This window comes from Polypterus senegalus, chromosome 10 (assembly GCF_016835505.1).
Source record: "Polypterus senegalus isolate Bchr_013 chromosome 10, ASM1683550v1, whole genome shotgun sequence".
NCBI lineage: Eukaryota > Metazoa > Chordata > Cladistia > Polypteriformes > Polypteridae > Polypterus > Polypterus senegalus.
In genome coordinates this window covers 104,857,879-104,874,741 of record NC_053163.1, presented here as the reverse complement: position 1 = coordinate 104,874,741, position 16,863 = coordinate 104,857,879, and the positions used below count along the sequence as shown (strand labels likewise).

The 16,863-nt window shown below is 36.2% G+C and overlaps 1 protein-coding gene across 2 annotated transcripts in view; it reads right to left on the bottom strand.

Moving 5' to 3' along the window:
- The window catches only part of tbc1d8b (TBC1 domain family member 8B), a 48,582-nt gene that overhangs the window by 18,359 nt on the left and 13,360 nt on the right, over positions 1-16,863 (bottom strand). For both annotated transcript variants that reach the window (XM_039766286.1, XM_039766287.1), the window contains exons 3-10: positions 16,618-16,736; positions 12,340-12,565; positions 10,308-10,548; positions 9,845-10,052; positions 7,333-7,500; positions 7,087-7,248; positions 5,707-5,857; positions 3,396-3,610 (exon numbers count right to left, since the gene is read on the bottom strand). In XM_039766286.1, the coding sequence (XP_039622220.1) occupies positions 3,396-3,610; positions 5,707-5,857; positions 7,087-7,248; positions 7,333-7,500; positions 9,845-10,052; positions 10,308-10,548; positions 12,340-12,565; positions 16,618-16,736 (1,490 nt within the window). The remainder of the gene's footprint in view (positions 1-3,395; positions 3,611-5,706; positions 5,858-7,086; positions 7,249-7,332; positions 7,501-9,844; positions 10,053-10,307; positions 10,549-12,339; positions 12,566-16,617; positions 16,737-16,863) is intronic.

Sequence of the window (16,863 nt, the reverse complement as noted above, 5' to 3'; positions counted from 1 at the left end):
GTCTACTTTAACTTCAGTTTTAGCTCTTGTTTTATTCTGTAGAAGTATAAGCATTTTATGGTTGTTAACTGCCAGACATTGCTTTTACCTCTGTGTTTCTTCTTCCTTTATTTCCCTTACACTCTACCATATTATAATTACTCTATTTTCTTATTTGTTGTTGATTTTACTGATGTAAAGCACTTCAGTTAACTTTTAGTTGCTTTAAATGTTCTATATAAATAAATTTGACTGTGACTTTATCTCAAAGCATTTCCCTTACTGGTGTTCTGTTTCACCAGTTTCCTCCACATAGGAGGAATAGGACCTTAAAGTAAATATAAAAAAACACCAAAGACAGAAACCAACTAGAGAAGACTATATAATTTAAGCACAAATGTGGACACAACTGTACACAGTGACAGACTGCAAAATACCCAACAGACATTGCCAGGCATATGCACTAGGTAAACTTGATTTCAATACATCTTTTCCCAAACACAATAAGGCCTCTACAAATGCGAAATCAATATAAACTGAAAATATAGTGTCCTTCTCTCTTTTACCAATTGGCCTTAATTTATTGCCTAATGAGTTCAAATCCCAAACCTGAAAGTTTTCTATGTGAAGGTTGTATATTGTCTGTGTGAGTCTTTCTTTGGGTACTGCTATTTAGATTTGATAGCACCATGCTGATGGTGTATATGCCCAAAAAGAAGAAGCCTATGATTTCAGTCTGTAACAGCCAGTATAAAGTTTGGGCGCATATTAGCCAGCAAAAGCTCTGTGAAGAAGCTGTCTGTTTTTACAGTCCTACCTTTGTCCAGTTGTTACCTCTGCACCATTCAAGAATATGTGTAAACTCCCTGTCAATTGACATTTGAGCTTGAGTTTTTAACTCATTGACAGCAACATGTAAACTGAATGCTTTTTTTTTCTTTGGTTCTTGAATAAAAGCACAAGTGTTTATTTGATATTTGCACTAAAGTCTTCACACATTATACACTTAATGTCATTATTAGTATAACATGGAAAATGTTTCTGCTTTAGGTACGTGTTCAGCATTTCTTGCATTTCCTTTCATCCTACACTTACCCAGATCTTTGTAGACACAGAACACACATGACATGCATGTATTCCAAATAATGAAATACTGTATTATTTACCCTACAACTCCAGGCACCCCACACACAGATATGGAGCCTTGGCTTGATTACGAGTTTTTTCGTAGGCTTCAGTAATTCTAGTGTTAAACATATTTAAAAGTGTAAACTCAAGTACAGATATATTAAACAGGCAAAGCAGCTAAATTGCTGGACTTCAAACAAAAAGTTATTTTATGCTATCACTGCCTGCACATCATTGTGTCACCCTATATATGCAATCCATAATAATGATAACTTTTGATGCAATTACATTTTTATTTAATCAAAGAATTGAAATGAGCATTTAAAACCAGCATTAAATCAATATAGATAAACTAAAAAGCCCTTTTGGTGCTCTTTCTCATTTCCTCTTCAACATCTGTACACTACCAATGACAGCTCTGTGCTGAGAGAAAAGGTAACTAAGCAAAGTGCTAGGGTAGCCATAAGAGAGGGTAACAGCAAGACCACTATGTTAAAAACTAAAAGGCCAAGAGAAAGACCAAAAGAATTAGATGATCTCTACATTGGTGATCACCCCATTTCCAATTAGCTGTATCAATAAAAACCACTTCTTAATATTGTAATTGGATGGCCCATTATTTTGCGATGCAGAGTATTTAAGAAGGACCAGATTATGGAAATAATCTCTTATAAAAAGGAGAATCAGTGATTTCATGAGAATACTGATTTTTAAATGTGTCCGTGTCTGCAAAGGAGCTGGTCGATATGGAGTGTCAGGTGGGGTTTTAAAGACCAGTGCTGTTATTGACATTTTTAAAACCCAATTGTATATGCCCAACAGAGAGAATCAGTGTTTCCCAAATCTTCAAAAAGACAGCAGTCATCCTGGAACTAAAGAAAATAAAAGTAGGCCCTCTTACAAATTACTGACCAGTGGCACTCAGTCCCTTTCTGATTAAACGCTTTGATAGACTGGTGCTAAGGCACATTAAAAATAGTGCTCAAGATAGTTTGGACAGCAGCCACAAAGGATGATACTTTATACAATCTTGGCAGACCTTGATTAAAAATAGCTATATCAGAGTACTGTTTTTTTAGACTGCAGCTTAGCATTGTACACTATTATTCCATCAAGTCTGATTAACAAGTTCCACTGTTTGTACCTGAATTTTAGATTACCTAACTAGCATATCCCTCAACCTCTCCTCATTGTTTCTTAACACAGCCACACAATAAAGTAGTAAGCTAAACCACCTGTAGTACCCTTTGTTCTGCTATGATTGTGTGGCCAGACATAACCCCAAGGCAAACACTACATTTCTTGATTACACCACTATTGTTGGTCTGATCATCAGTAATGATGAGACAGCTTACACCGAAAAGACAACAATCTACACTTAAAAATCAGCAAAGCCAAGGTGATGGGCCGATTTCATGAACCAGTAGACAAACAATACTTGGGTTTATACTGGAAATTTACTATTCCTCAGTGCTATTAGTCTGTTAACTATAAAGTAATAATTTCCTTGACCAGTGACCAATGCAACCACTGAAAATATCATTAATTTTGCACAAGTGACCCTGTCTTCTTATCTTATTGCTTCTTGATCTGCCCTAGAAATGTTATATATATTTATATTTGATACTAATTTATGCATTTGTTTTTAATCAATTCTCAATATAGTAGTTTGTGTCTGAGGTCCCATTCTCCAATATATGCATTTGTTTTTGTAATAGTGAGACTAATAATAAATAGTTTACAATTTAAAATAAGCTATGATAATAAATTAAATTAAATATATGGTTTACATAGACATTTTGGAAAAATCTCATAAAATTTGTTTTCACACTGCTATTATAAGTACAGAAATTCTTAAACTACTATATACTTTAAAATTCTTTAAGTCAAGTATATTCCTGTATACATTTTTAAGTGTGTTGTGAAATAATGATATTCACTGGAGAAATTCTGTGTCCCAGACTGTTGAGAAAATAAAATTCAGCATTCTTCTTTTCGATATTACTTTATAGATCTCACAGAAACTCTACACAAAAACATGTAGTATATAAAAGAGCATATATGGCACATAATATTCACTCATCCCTTACTGATACTGTCTAGTCCAGTTAAGGGTCTTGGTAGCCACAGCATCCCTTTGTAGCGTTGGCTGCAAGGTACAAAACAGTCCTGGACTCCATAGTTACATAACATCATACACAAAGAATTTTCATCAGCTAACCTTTCTATTAGGATAGAACAAACTGACATTAATAGCAAGACAGTAAATGGAGCCCTTTATTTAGTACCTGGCAGTATCCTATCTTGGGATTTCTATAGGCATAGGCAGTAAGGACTCTGCGAAGTGCAGAGATTCCTGTGTCACTTTGGAAGGCAGGGTGTTCTGGAAGTGAACGGTGCAAATCCCGCTCAATCTCATCAGTTGCCAAGGTGCAAGCCCCCATGCATTTTTCCAGGATCCTGGTGTAGTAACCAGGATGTGTGGCCATATCGTTGACCGCTCCTGAAATCAAAACACAAACCACTCTGAAAGAGATTGATCTTTGAAACAAAACCTATACTCTTAACTTTTAGCAAAACTAAAAAGCTTTATTACCAAAACATACTGAAAATTTTAGAGATATACTGTACAAAAACATTTCCTTTTCTTTTTTAGCAATTAAGATGCAGAACTAAAAATAATGCTTAATTTAAAACAGTTTAGTTAAATATTTACTTTTCATATTCCTTATGACTTTACTGCAATAAACCTATCTTGCAGATGTTATATTTTAAATTTATTTCTGAAATGTTTTCATGAGGGTTTTGTTTCCTTAATCAGTTACCAAATTTTGCTTTACTCAATCTGATTTTTGAACACATGAATTTGCACATCAAATGTTAGTGAAGCTATGAATCTATTATTTGCTTCACACATTTTACAGTAAAAGCTTAGCTATGAATAACAATGTTTGAATAATTGACATTTTGCAGGAAGTTTTAATTCAAAAATACCAAATGTTCTTTATATTTATGCACTGAAATACAAATCAAACTAACTTTGTTCAAATTAAATTATCATTCTTTTTATTTTACATTGACAGGCATATTCTTTATCTTAAAACATTGTGTTTTTAGAGGTAGGCTCAGTACAAAGTGGGCTTTTTGCTGTTGAAAGCATAATTTATAGTTTTAAAGTCACAAGAAGCCAAAGCTTGTATTTAACAAATTTTCTTAACCAAGTACTCTATTTCTTCATATCTATATAATGTATAGTATGTGCCATCCTTTCAGGAAATGAGATGGCTTCCCTTTTGTAAAATATAATTTGTGCTACAAAATAATATTTATATAAAATAATAATTCTTTGCATTTATATAGCGCTTTTCTCACTACTCAAAGCGCTCAGCAATTGCAGGTTAAGGGCCTTGCTCAAGGGCCCAACAGAACTGAGTCACTTTTGGCATTTACGGGATTTGAACCGGCAACCTTTCGATTGTGAGTGTAGACCCTTAGCCTCAGAGCCACCATTCCTCCTAATAGTAAAATAGATACACATAGATTAAATATCAAAATATGCAAAGTATGTAAAGTAATTTGAAACACAGAGAACAAATATTCTTATCTCATTCTCATTTTCTGAAACCACTTTTCCTGGTAAGTGTTGTGGTGGCAGCATGCCAGGCAGGTCAGCCTAGACTTCCCTGTCTCCAGCTACAGATTCCAGCTCTTCCTGGGGAATTCACAAGAGATATGATTCCATCAGTGTGTCCTGGGTCAGCTGCAGAGCCTCTGCCAAGTGGGATGTGTCTGTAGCATCTCAGGGGGAGACACTCGGAGGGGACATCCTTACAACATGTCCAAAGCACTTCAATTGGCTCCTTTCAATCTGGAGGAGTAGTAATTCTATTCTGAGGCTCTTCCAAATCTCAGAGCTTCTCAACCTATCAGTGTCAGCCCAGCATGCCCTGTGAAGAAATCTTATTTTTGCTGTTCAAACAAACAATCTCATTCTTTCGGTTCATTACCCACAACTCATGACCATAGCTCAGGACATAGATGTAGATTGGATAGTAAACCAAAACTTCTGCCTATAGACTCAGCTTCTGCCTTACCACCACAAACTGGAACAATTACCACTCCAATCCACTTGCTGATCTTGTGTTGCCTTTTCCCATAACTTCTGAACAAGATCCCAAGATACCTGAACTACTCAGTAAAGGCAGTTGTCCACCATGGACAGAGAAATCTGCTCTTTTCCAAGACAGAACTATGACCTGAAACTTGGAGGTGCTGATGCTCACCCCAGCTAGTTCACGCTCAACAGCAAATTGTTTTGAGTGTCAAAGGTCACATTCAAATGAAGCAAAGAGGAAAAGAATACAGCTAGATATTCTTCTTAATTATTCTTCAACACCTATCACAGAATCCTGGTGTAACTCAAAGGTAAATGGTTGAACAATTATACAGAATTGTAAGTAAACATAAATATCCTGTGTATCATATTTGTGATATTACAGATTTCATGTTACCTATAGTACAAATTCAAACTTAAAATCAAAAAATAAAAACATTTGAAACATTTCATATTTATTCTTAACAAAAGGCCAGAACACCTACCAGAGAAAAGCAGCCATAGCTCACCACGTAGAGCTTCAGGTACACCACGGATAATCAGCTCTCGTGTCTTCTTTGTGCGAAACATACTGACTCCCCGACCAAATTCTGCAAAGTGAATGTTCCAAGACTGTTCTTTCATTTTTTCTTTTAGCTGGGAAAGTGATCAAAGAACCTTCATGTCACATTTTACCTCAAAATAGATGTAAACAAAACTGAACTTTCAGGAAATTAGAGGCATCCAAAGCAAATTTAAGGACCTGGAAGTATGGTGGATTCAAAAGGACAAAAAGAATAGATACTGCTGAAAAACGTTGATTGTTTCTCATATAGGTAACAATTTAATAATTGTACCCTTTTAACTAATGTATTTTTATTGAGAACATTTCCTCCTGGTAAAAGAAAATAAATCACTGTATCACAGGTGTTAGTAATAATAAAGTTTAGGTAGTCTTGGATTGTAGACTAAGACAGAAAGGTGGGGCAGAACAGAAAGTAATTATTAAAAAGTGCATAGGCAAAAGAAAAAATAAATGGGATTATAGGTTTAAAGGATGATCATAGTCACTTGCACATAGTATAGTGAAATTCTTATTTGCATGTGCTAATCAAAATGCAACACAAAGTCTAGAATTAATTACTTGAGATCTGGAAAACAGACAATGGTGGCAGAAGTAAATAAATAAATAAATGAAAAAAGTATATAAAATATTTTAAATCCACAAAAATATTAAAAGTGAAAAAATGTAAGAAAGTGACATAAATAAAACTATTTAGTATTTAACTTTAGACAGAGATCTTCTAATTGTAGGAAAACTGTAAAATATATAAACAATTACAAATTTTTCAAAAGCTTCTATGGCCAAACTCAATTATTCTGCCTCAAAAAAGTTTAAATACATTGGTAGCTGTTTTCTGTGTTTTGGAAATGATTAATGGAAATTTAATAAGCCTGGTAGAAAATACTTCTATATTTAATAAAATAATACCTTAAGATGTTTGCTGACAATGAAAGGAAAGGTATGTACAAGTTTTATGAGACAAAACACAAAGAATGAATGAATAATATGAGGAAAACCTAAAAAAACTGGAATGATGAGATTGATGTATAGTGGTTTATTGGAGGAGAGTTGGAAAAGCGTGCATTTAAGTTTAAAGATTTGTGCAGAGAGAATAAATCATGAAGTGAGTGAAAACAGACATAGGTGGCCTGAGTAAGTAGAGGTCGCTGATAAAATGAAAATATTTGTCTCACCTTGTAGGATGCCCAAAACAATGGAAAGAGAGGAAAGAAAATTTGGGTTTCATCTATAAAATAGTTGTTGATTTAGGTCAAAATAAAATAGTGATAGATTAGTACTATAGTTTCTGCCAAACGCATACCATTTTTGGGTCAAGGTTTTCTGCATCCTGAGGGTGGAAAACATTCATCAAAGCCTCAGTGCTGACAGTGCGACTGCTGACCTTCTGACCAACCATGAGTGACTCTTCTCCTGAGTTATCTTCAAAATGCTCAAAGAGGTCCGGGCAGCCTTCAATGTGTGCCTATAAAAGCTCAACAAGTAAGTATATCAGTTGTAAAAAAGAAATTTCATACACTATGGAGTCTGCGTGTACAGTTGCCAGTACCTGTCTGCTGACTATATGCTGTGGGCTGCCTGATGTGCCACATTTTTCTCGAACAATCCCAGCCAAGCGCTGAAAATCCATGACTTCCATAAAGCGAAGTGCTTTCTGCCCTCTTACAACCAAGGTTAATGCTTTGGTGGTGTTATCTGGTGTCTCAACACCAATAACCTTCAGATAAAAAATAAGCAAATATACAATATATTACTTTTTAATCCTGTAACTTATTTTTTAACTGTTCCCAGTCTTTTGAATAAGGAAGTTGAAAAACTGGCTATGTATGTCCTTTTTGTTTGAAATAAACAAAAAATTTTGTATTGCATTTATCATTATAATGCTGAAATAATCAAACAAACAGTGATCAAATGTTAAGACTGAATCTGAAAATGACCTCTCAATTAATATATCAGAAAAGGAGTGGAAAGTAGCAATGCAGAGAATTCACTCAAGCTCCATATGCGCAAAGCATACAATTATACAACTCAAAATTATATATCAAGCACATCTGTCTCGACTAAAACTCTCCAAAATGTTTCCAGGGCATGATCCAACCTGCGAACGTTGCAACCAAGCCCCAGCCTCACTGGGTCACATGTTCTGGGCCTGCACCAAATTAACATTCTTCTGGACAAAAATTTTTAATTACCTCTCAGACAGTCTTGGACTCACAATCCCTCCTAACCCATTAACAGCTGTGTTTGGGGTTCTTCCAGAGGGTCTTAAGGTGGAGAAAGACAAACAAATTGTGATTGCATTCACTACACTGTTGGCACGCAGACTTATTCTGATAAACTGGAAGAACCCAAACTCTCCTCTTTTAAGTCAGTGGGAAACCGATGTGTTATACTATTTGAAATTGGAAAAAATCAAATACTCAGTTAGAGGATCTGTGCAGACTTTTTTCAAAACATGGCAGGATCTAATCAGTAATATTTTGAAATGAGTTTATAAAGCACAGAGAATTTGTTGATTTAGGTATTTTTTACAAGCCTTAAATTTTACACCATTTGGCTTGCTCTCTCTCTCAAGGGTGGGGATCGATCTGTTCTTAGCATAATTCTTTTTTTTTGTAAAAACTTGATTACTATGTATTGATTATAATAAAATTAATAAATAAATAAAAAAAAAAAAAAAAAAGACTGAATCTGAAAGAAGTATCCTATGGTATTGCGTTTGTAGCTGTCTAAAGATTAAATTTTTTGTGCTAAAATGTGCAAACTGCAATTTTCTTGTATTTATGCTTTATATCAGGGGTAATCTGGTTTAGGCCTGGAGAACTGCATTTGATTCAGTATTTTGTTCAAACCCAGTTCATTTGTAGTTAATTATTTCTGCTGAAGCAATTATTGCTCAAGCAACATTTTCTGCTTCATTTTAGTTAACTTTCTTGTTAAGACTGCTAACCCTCAATTGCATTCTTTACTATTAAACATCTACATTTACTGTTTTTAACCAGCAGTCAAATCACAAACATGAAAATATGAAAGGAGCCAACAGTTGACCACATAACTTGGTTCCATTTATATTAGAGGATGTTCACAAATTATTTTAAAAAATATCCTTGGAAAGAAAAAATCTGTCCAAGATGGAAAGAAGAAAACACAAAAAAGACATAAAATTAAACAAGTTCAGTTATCAGAAGCTTTTACAGCTTTTTTAAATCTACAGCTACTGAGGTGCTCCAAGACTGAATTGACTACACTCAGTTTACAGTGTATGTTACTTATTTCAGGAATAAGTCAACATGGATGGCAAAAACCACAAAATAAAGTATTGTGCTGTCACTAAAATATAACCACTAAAAAAACAATACATTTTTGGAGATTCAATTTCATCTAGTCAATTTACACCAAAATCACTGCCCTTTGTATGCCACAGTGAAAAGATGTGCTTCAGCAATCTATTGGGGCAGGATGTCTCCCAAAGATTACCCAGTGTTGAGCAACAGTACAAGAAAAAATCACAAAGAGTGAATTGTAACTGGAAATTGAAGACTAACAGCAGATGAAATTGCAAATACTATAGGGGTTAGTTATGGGTAAGCTGAATGCATTATTCATAAACAATTAAATATGAGCAAGGTCTATTAGACTTGGGAGCCCAGAACGTTGACTCTGGTAACAAAATTACACTGTATCCAATCTTGAGCTAATGAATTTGGAATCATAGACATTTAAGAAGTGTTTCAAAATTGGGGATGAAACCTGGGTGTATCAACATGACCCAGAGTCCAAACATCAGTTGAAGCAACTAATGAATGAAGTGTCCCCAACACCAAAGTAATCTAAGGTCAAACCCAGTGCTGAGGTGAACAATTATTATTAATGATAGGTATAGGTCATACTAATTTTGTGTATCAGAATGCCTGCATAACTTGTCAGTCTTATACTTTGATTTTGGCATTAGTGGAATACTGCCAGAATGAAAGCCTGACTACACTGTGCTACTCACGCTGGAATACTCATAACATAAAAAGATGTCCAGGAAACCTCAGTTACCAAAAAATTCTTCTCACCTCACGCATTGGAATGATAATGTGACACTGGCTGCCATCTTGGCTTGCAAAACAAAGATAGTTTTCAGACAAACAGATTTTTCCCAGCATGTTGTAATGGTTAAACGGTACCCAGAGGAAGCATTCATGGACTTCCAGCAAGTTCTCCTCTCGTGGCAGTCGAAAGAAGGTTCTGAACTGTTCATTGCGAGCACGTGTTTCCAGCCCCCTGTGAAAAAGTGAGGAAGAGTTCTTGAGCACAAAAGACTCCAATAATTTTCTCAGAAACAACATACTGTACATGTTAAGCTCCTGAGAAGAGCTAAAAAACAGTATGAGCATTTATGGTGCAAGGTCAGTTTGACTACTTTAGTCTATTCCAAAAACTCACAAGTTCTCAGAATAATTCAGAAATGTCAAATTTGCTACTAAAATAGAATAATGCACACATCTCATCATTTGAATGTAAAATAGAATATGTTACCGTTTTGTGATCTGTTGAGGATCATAAAGGGCAGGGTCCCCTTCAAATGTTTCCTTATCAAACAGCCTCTTAATGCTATAGTCTGCAAGCTGCTCCATTAACAGGAAGGTCTCACTTAGGTGCAGGAAGACTGAAAAGTAGTGGTCTTCTCCTCGTGCACATACATGGATGGTCTCTGTTAGAATAACATTGGTGGTTTTTTCCAGCTTTGAAATCTCATTCCAAGAAATAACCAGCTTCACTGTGAAAAGGTAAAAGGAATCTAGATAATTCAAGGAATCACCCATTATATTTGCATAGCAACTATAAAAAAAATCCTGAGCCTTCCAACAAGGATGCAGAAAACAGGCACCAATTTTATATTTTCTAAAAAATTGTCAAAGCATATCAGCATTGCTTTACTGATTAAAGACTCAAGCAACAGAATAAGACGAGAAGCTAATTGTTACCCAAATCAAAAGCAGGTAAAACCTTACAGAGATCTAGTCTATGCAAGTCAAAAAAGAAATGTAGATCTAAAAATGCAAAAAATAGTATTCTCTTACTCACAAAGGTGAAGAGAACCATTTTGATTTGCCTATGTAAGTTCCATTTTACACCCAGCATATTTATTTTTAATTGCATATATTTAAACAAACATACTAATATTCACATGTAGTTTCGCTGCATTTGCAGTCCTAGATTTCAGCTGGTGGCCCATAATAACTGCAGAGCTTTGTAGACATGGTAATGGCAGGAATACTGACAGCAGTGATCCAGCAAAAGTGGTGTGCCTTTTCTGCAAGTACATCTTGTAAGATGAAGTTAAGGTGTATTGAAAACAAAGTCCTTTGCAGTGGGTAGGAGTGGCTAGATATGACCTAAAATATATCCATGGGTGCACTCCATTGAGACTGTTTTATAAACTTTCCCTTTGTTTTAACAGTGGGGAAGTTCATTTATAAATACTGAGGTTGGTCCCAAGTGACAAGACTGAAAGACTGAAAGAATAATTTCTTATTTCAATGCTAGTCACACAATAATGAAGTTAAATGCACTTCTAAAATGGAGTGTGAACATTAACATATAGCATTAACCAAAACTGTACAAAGAAAAGCAGTTTACTTTTGCAAAAGAGCAAAAAAAAAATCATAACATTAACCACATCAGAAGAGTAGACTAGCAGAAAAAATGATACTATGACAACATAAGGTATGAATTTAAACATGGAAATTACACCACTAACTTAACAGATTAATACAAAATATTAAAGAAAAAAATATTGTAGCCTACAGGCAAACTGATAAACATCAACAAACTGACAAACATCAATAATGGACTGTTTTTTGCAGTTGAATTGACCCCTGGGGATAGTTTTTTTCAAGAAAGACTGTGGCAGCACTCTGGAATTAATTATTTTAGGAATCAGACCTGTGGTGTTGCCTTAAAAGAAATAAATGGAGATACCACAAATTGGTAGGGGGTCACTGTCAACAGAAGACTGAGAATTACTGTTGTAGTGAGAAATGTACAATGCACTGAAGAAGCAAGAGAAAGAAGGAGGGGGAGAGAGAGAGAGAGAGAGTGAGTGTGATCATTATAGAGTGTAGGTGTGGAGTGGAACTGGACAAGATGGATGAAGCACTCACAATTGTTTAAACACATTCCAAGAGACCATAACAGCAGGGAAGTACAAAAGGGAGTAGGTTAGGCTGGAGAGCAGCTTTATTATAATAAAAAATAAATAAATTTCCATCTCAGTGCTCATTATATTATTTTATGGTAACTTAAGCAAAGTGCAACACAAATACCACACAGAGCAATACCTTTGAACACATGAGAAATAAAGACTGATTCAGGACAGAATGCTCATACCACAAAATAGGGTGGTAAACAGGGGTTTTATATTAGCAAACAGGCATGTTTAAGTTTTGAAATTGTAACACTTTGTTCAAACAGAATTACTGCCAACTTGTGGACAACTTGATTCATGCATACTGAAAACAGGTGATCCACAGGTCACACACTCAGAACCATGTTTTGGTGTAATTACCTTCTGCACCAAGTAGAAAGGAATAGAAACAAAGAAAGTTGGTGCTCAGGTAAAGCCAGCCTTGACAGGGAACCCGTCCCCTCCAGTAGCTACAAGAGTAGTAGTTAATCAGCTTCTCTGACTTGGGCAAGTTGAACCACTTTTCAAAGCGCAGGAGAGCCTCCCTAAATTTCTCTGGATCATCCTCCCTGATGAGAGAGGTCTTTCCTTCCTCTGCAATCAGACCCTGTAAATGTTTTTTTAAAAACAAATAAAAAAAGGAGTTTACAAACATTACACCTCAAACTAATCAAAAGAGAATTCTATCATACAAAAACTAAAAACACAATTTGAAAAGCAACTTTATAAAACATTTTGTTCCCTACAAATTTATGTTATATTACAGATGTCTATAATGGAGAGTTTTCAAAATGAATGCCTCCAAAAGATTACACCTAAAACACTCAAGTATATAAATACTATATAACAATTTCATGTCCCAATATGTGTGAAAAACAATTAAAAAATTTAGCAAATTGCAACGGTTGCTGATTTAAGACTTGGCACCCACTAGAAGTTTTTGCTAAAAATTGTTTTTTTTTCCTCGTATAAACAAGCAAGTGAGCAGCAAGGTAATATACTACTGCCTCACACTTTCAGATGACTAAGTTTATATATGGTTACTGCCAGTGTCAAGTCTACATGTATACCTGTACAGTCATGTGAAAACATTAGGACACCCTTTGAAAGCATGTGGTTTTTTGTAACATTTTTAATAAATGGTTATTTCATCTCCGTTTCAACAATACAGAGAGATTAAAGTAATCCAACTAAACAAAGAAAACTGAAGAAAAGTCTTTTCAAGATCTTCTGTAAATGTCATTCTACAAAAATGCCTATTCTAACTGAGGAAAAAGATAGGACACCCTCACATGTATTCCCTCTTAAATTGGCTCAGATCTCACACAGGTATATCACACCAGGTGCACATAATTAGTAGATCGTTACTCTGCATGTTGAATGAGGCTTGCCCTATTTAAACCTCAGACATTTAGTTTGGTGTGCTCCTGACTGTTGAAGTGAGAGTGAGCACCATGGTGAGAACAAAAGAGCTGTCAGAGGACTTCAGAAAAAAGATTGTAGCAGCCTATGAGTCTGGGAAGGGATTTAAAAAGATCTCAAAAGATTTTGAAATCAGCCATTCCACTGTCCGGAAGATAGTCTACAAGTGGAGGGCTTTCAAAACAACTGCCAACATGCCCAGGACTGGTCGCCCCAGCAAGTTCACCCCAAGAGCAGACCGCAAGATGCTAAAAGAGGTCTCCAAAACCCTAAAGTGTCATCTCGAGAACTACAGCAGGCTCTGGCTACTGTTGATGTAGAAGTACATGCCTCTACAATCAGAAAGAGACTGTACAAGTTTAACTTGCATGGGAGGTGTGCAAGGAGGAAACCTTTGCTTTCCAAGTGAAACATCGAGGCCAGACTGACATTTGCCAGAGATAAAGTTGACAAAGACCAGGACTTCTGGAATAATGTTCTTTGGACAGATGAGTCCAAAATTGAATTATTTGGACACAACAGCAGAGGACATGTTTGGCGAAACCAAACACAGCATTCAAGAAAAGAACCTCATACCAACTGTGAAGCATGGAGGTGGAAGTGTCATGGTTTGGGGCTGCTTTGCTGCAGCAGGACCTGGTCAGCTCACCATCATAGAATCCACGATGAATTCTACTGTGTATCAGAAGGTGCTTGAAGAACATGTGAGACCATCAGTTAGAAAATTAAAGCTGAAGCGGAACTGGACCATGCAACATGACAATGACCCAAAACATACTAGTAAATCAACCAAAGATTGGCTGAAAAGAAGAAATGGAGAGTCCTGGAATGGCCAAGTCAAAGTCCAGATTTGAATCCCATTGAGATGCTGTGGGTGACTTGAAAAGGGCTGTATGCAAGAAACCCCTCAAATATCTCACAGCTGAAAAAGTTCTGCATTGAGGAGTGGGGTAAAATTTCCTCAGACCGATGTCGAAGACTGGTAGATGGCTACAAGAACCGTCTCACTGCAGTTATTTCAGCCAAAGGAGGTAACACTCGCTATTAGGGGCAAGGGTGTCCTATCTTTTCCTCAGTTAGAATAGGCATTTTTGTAGAATGACATTTACAGAAGATCTTGAAAAGACTTTTCCTCAGTTTTCTTTGTTTAGTTGGATTACTTTAATCTCTCTGTATTGTTGAAACGGAGATGAAATAACCATTTATTAAAAATGTTACAAAAAACCACATGCTTTCAAAGGGTGTCCTAATGTTTTCACATGACTGTATGTATGTAGGTTTTCACCAAGTCTTCCAGTTTTTTTCTGAAATCAGGATAGCATTGCTGGGACAGTCTCCAGCTATGCATAAGGTGGTGGTATACATGCACTACAGTGCATCCAGAAAGTATTCACAGCGCATCACTTTTTGCACATTTTGTTATGTTACAGCCTTATTTCAAAATGGAATAAATTCAGTTTTTTCCTCAGAATACTATACACAACACCCCATAATGACAACATGAAAAAAGTTTACTTGAGGTTTTTGCAAATTGAGCAAATGGGGGAGAAGGGCCTTAGTCAGGGAGGTGACCAAGAACCCGATGGTCACTCTGTCAGAGCTCCAGCGGTCCTTTGTGGAGAGAGGAGAACCTTCCAAAAGGACAACCATCTCTGCAGCAATATACCAATCAGGCCCGTATGGTAGAGTGGCCAGACGGAAGCCACTCCTTAGTAAAAGGCACATGGCAGCCCGCCTGGAGTTTGCCAAAAGGCACCTGAAGGACTCTCAATGAGAAACAAAATTCTCCAGTCTGATGAGACAAAGATTGAACTCTTTGGTGTTAATGCTAGGCGTCATATTTGTAGGAAACCAGGCACCGCTCATCACCAGGCTGATACTATCCCTACAGTGATGCACGGTGGTAGCAGCATCATGCTGTGGGGATGTTTTTCAGCAGCAGGAAATGGGAGACTAGTCAGGATAAAGGGAAAGATGAATGCAGCAATGTACAGAGACATCCTGGATGAAAACCTGCTTCAGAGCGCTCTTGACCTCAGACTGGGGCGATGGTTCATCTTTCAGCAGGACAACGACCCTAAGCACACAGCCAAGATATCAAAGGAGTGGCTTCAGGACAACTCTGTGAATGTCCTTGAGTGGCCCAGCCAGAGCCCAGACTGCAATCCAATTGAACATCTCTGGAGAGATCTTAAAATGGCTGTGCACCGACGCTTCCCATCCAACCTGATGGAGCTTGAGAGGTGCTGCAAAGAGGAATGGGCGAAACTGGCCAAGGATAAGCGTGCCAAGCTTGTGGCATCATATTCAAAAAGACCTGAGGCTGTAATTGCTGCCAAAGGTGCATCGACAAAGTATTGAGCAAAGGCTGTGAATACTTATGTACATGTGATTTCTGTTTTTTTATTTTTAATAAATTTGCAAAAACCTCAAGTAAACTTTTTTCACATTGTCATTATGGGCTATTGTGTGTAGAATTCTGAAGAAAAAAATGAATTTAATCCATTTTGGAATAAGGCTGTAACATAACAAAATGTAGAAAAAGTGATACGCTGTGAATACTTTCCGGATGCACTGTATGTCTGTGATTTGGATAATAATAGGCACCATGATCATTTGTGTGCTACCAAGGGCAACATTTGGCAACAAAACATAAAACACTACATATGTATCAAAATGCTACTAACAGATGGTAAACAGATCAAAAACGTTCTGCAGAGGCTTAAATTACTGGTGCAAACACACAGAACTTTAATTATTTGATACTACAGCAAACCAAAGCATAAATGACAATTATCAACAAACCGCTCATCTATATAATTTAACATTTTTGCTATACTGTAATAAATTAATTCTTTTATATATAATCTAGTTACAATAGTTCACCATCAGACTGCAGAGAATGGTTTTTAATAAGTGTACTTTACAAAACAATGTAGTTTTCTGTGTCATAAAGGTGAACTATAACAATACAAACCTTAAAATATGCTATTATTGTAAATTTCCTTCAATATTATAATATTTCATTTTGTATGAGTCTCTTGTGAGAATCAAGAGTTTTCTTGTAATAATTCAGCATAACATTTTATATAGTCACTGTGAAATTTGCATGCTTTCATGTGATTTTCGCAGAATATTCTAAATTTCCCACAATGCCCCAAAAGCATTAATGTTACATTAAATGACAACTATAAACAGGCCCTTCATGAGTGAGAGAGTTCTCCTTTCCACACATACCCGTATTTTGCCTTGGACAAAACTAGTGATATCCTCACTGGAGTCAAACACTGAAAGAGTCTTCATCACATTGTGCTGTAGCCACTCCCAGTGATGTTCAATCTCTTCTTTTGAGGCACCTACAGTACAAAAATATTATGTATTTTCATTCATTAATCCAGGAAGGCCAGTGATTTACAGATAAAACAAAGGTGGGTTCATGTGAAAGAAGAATTTCTGGTAAGAGTGATGTGAGAAAGGAAAAGA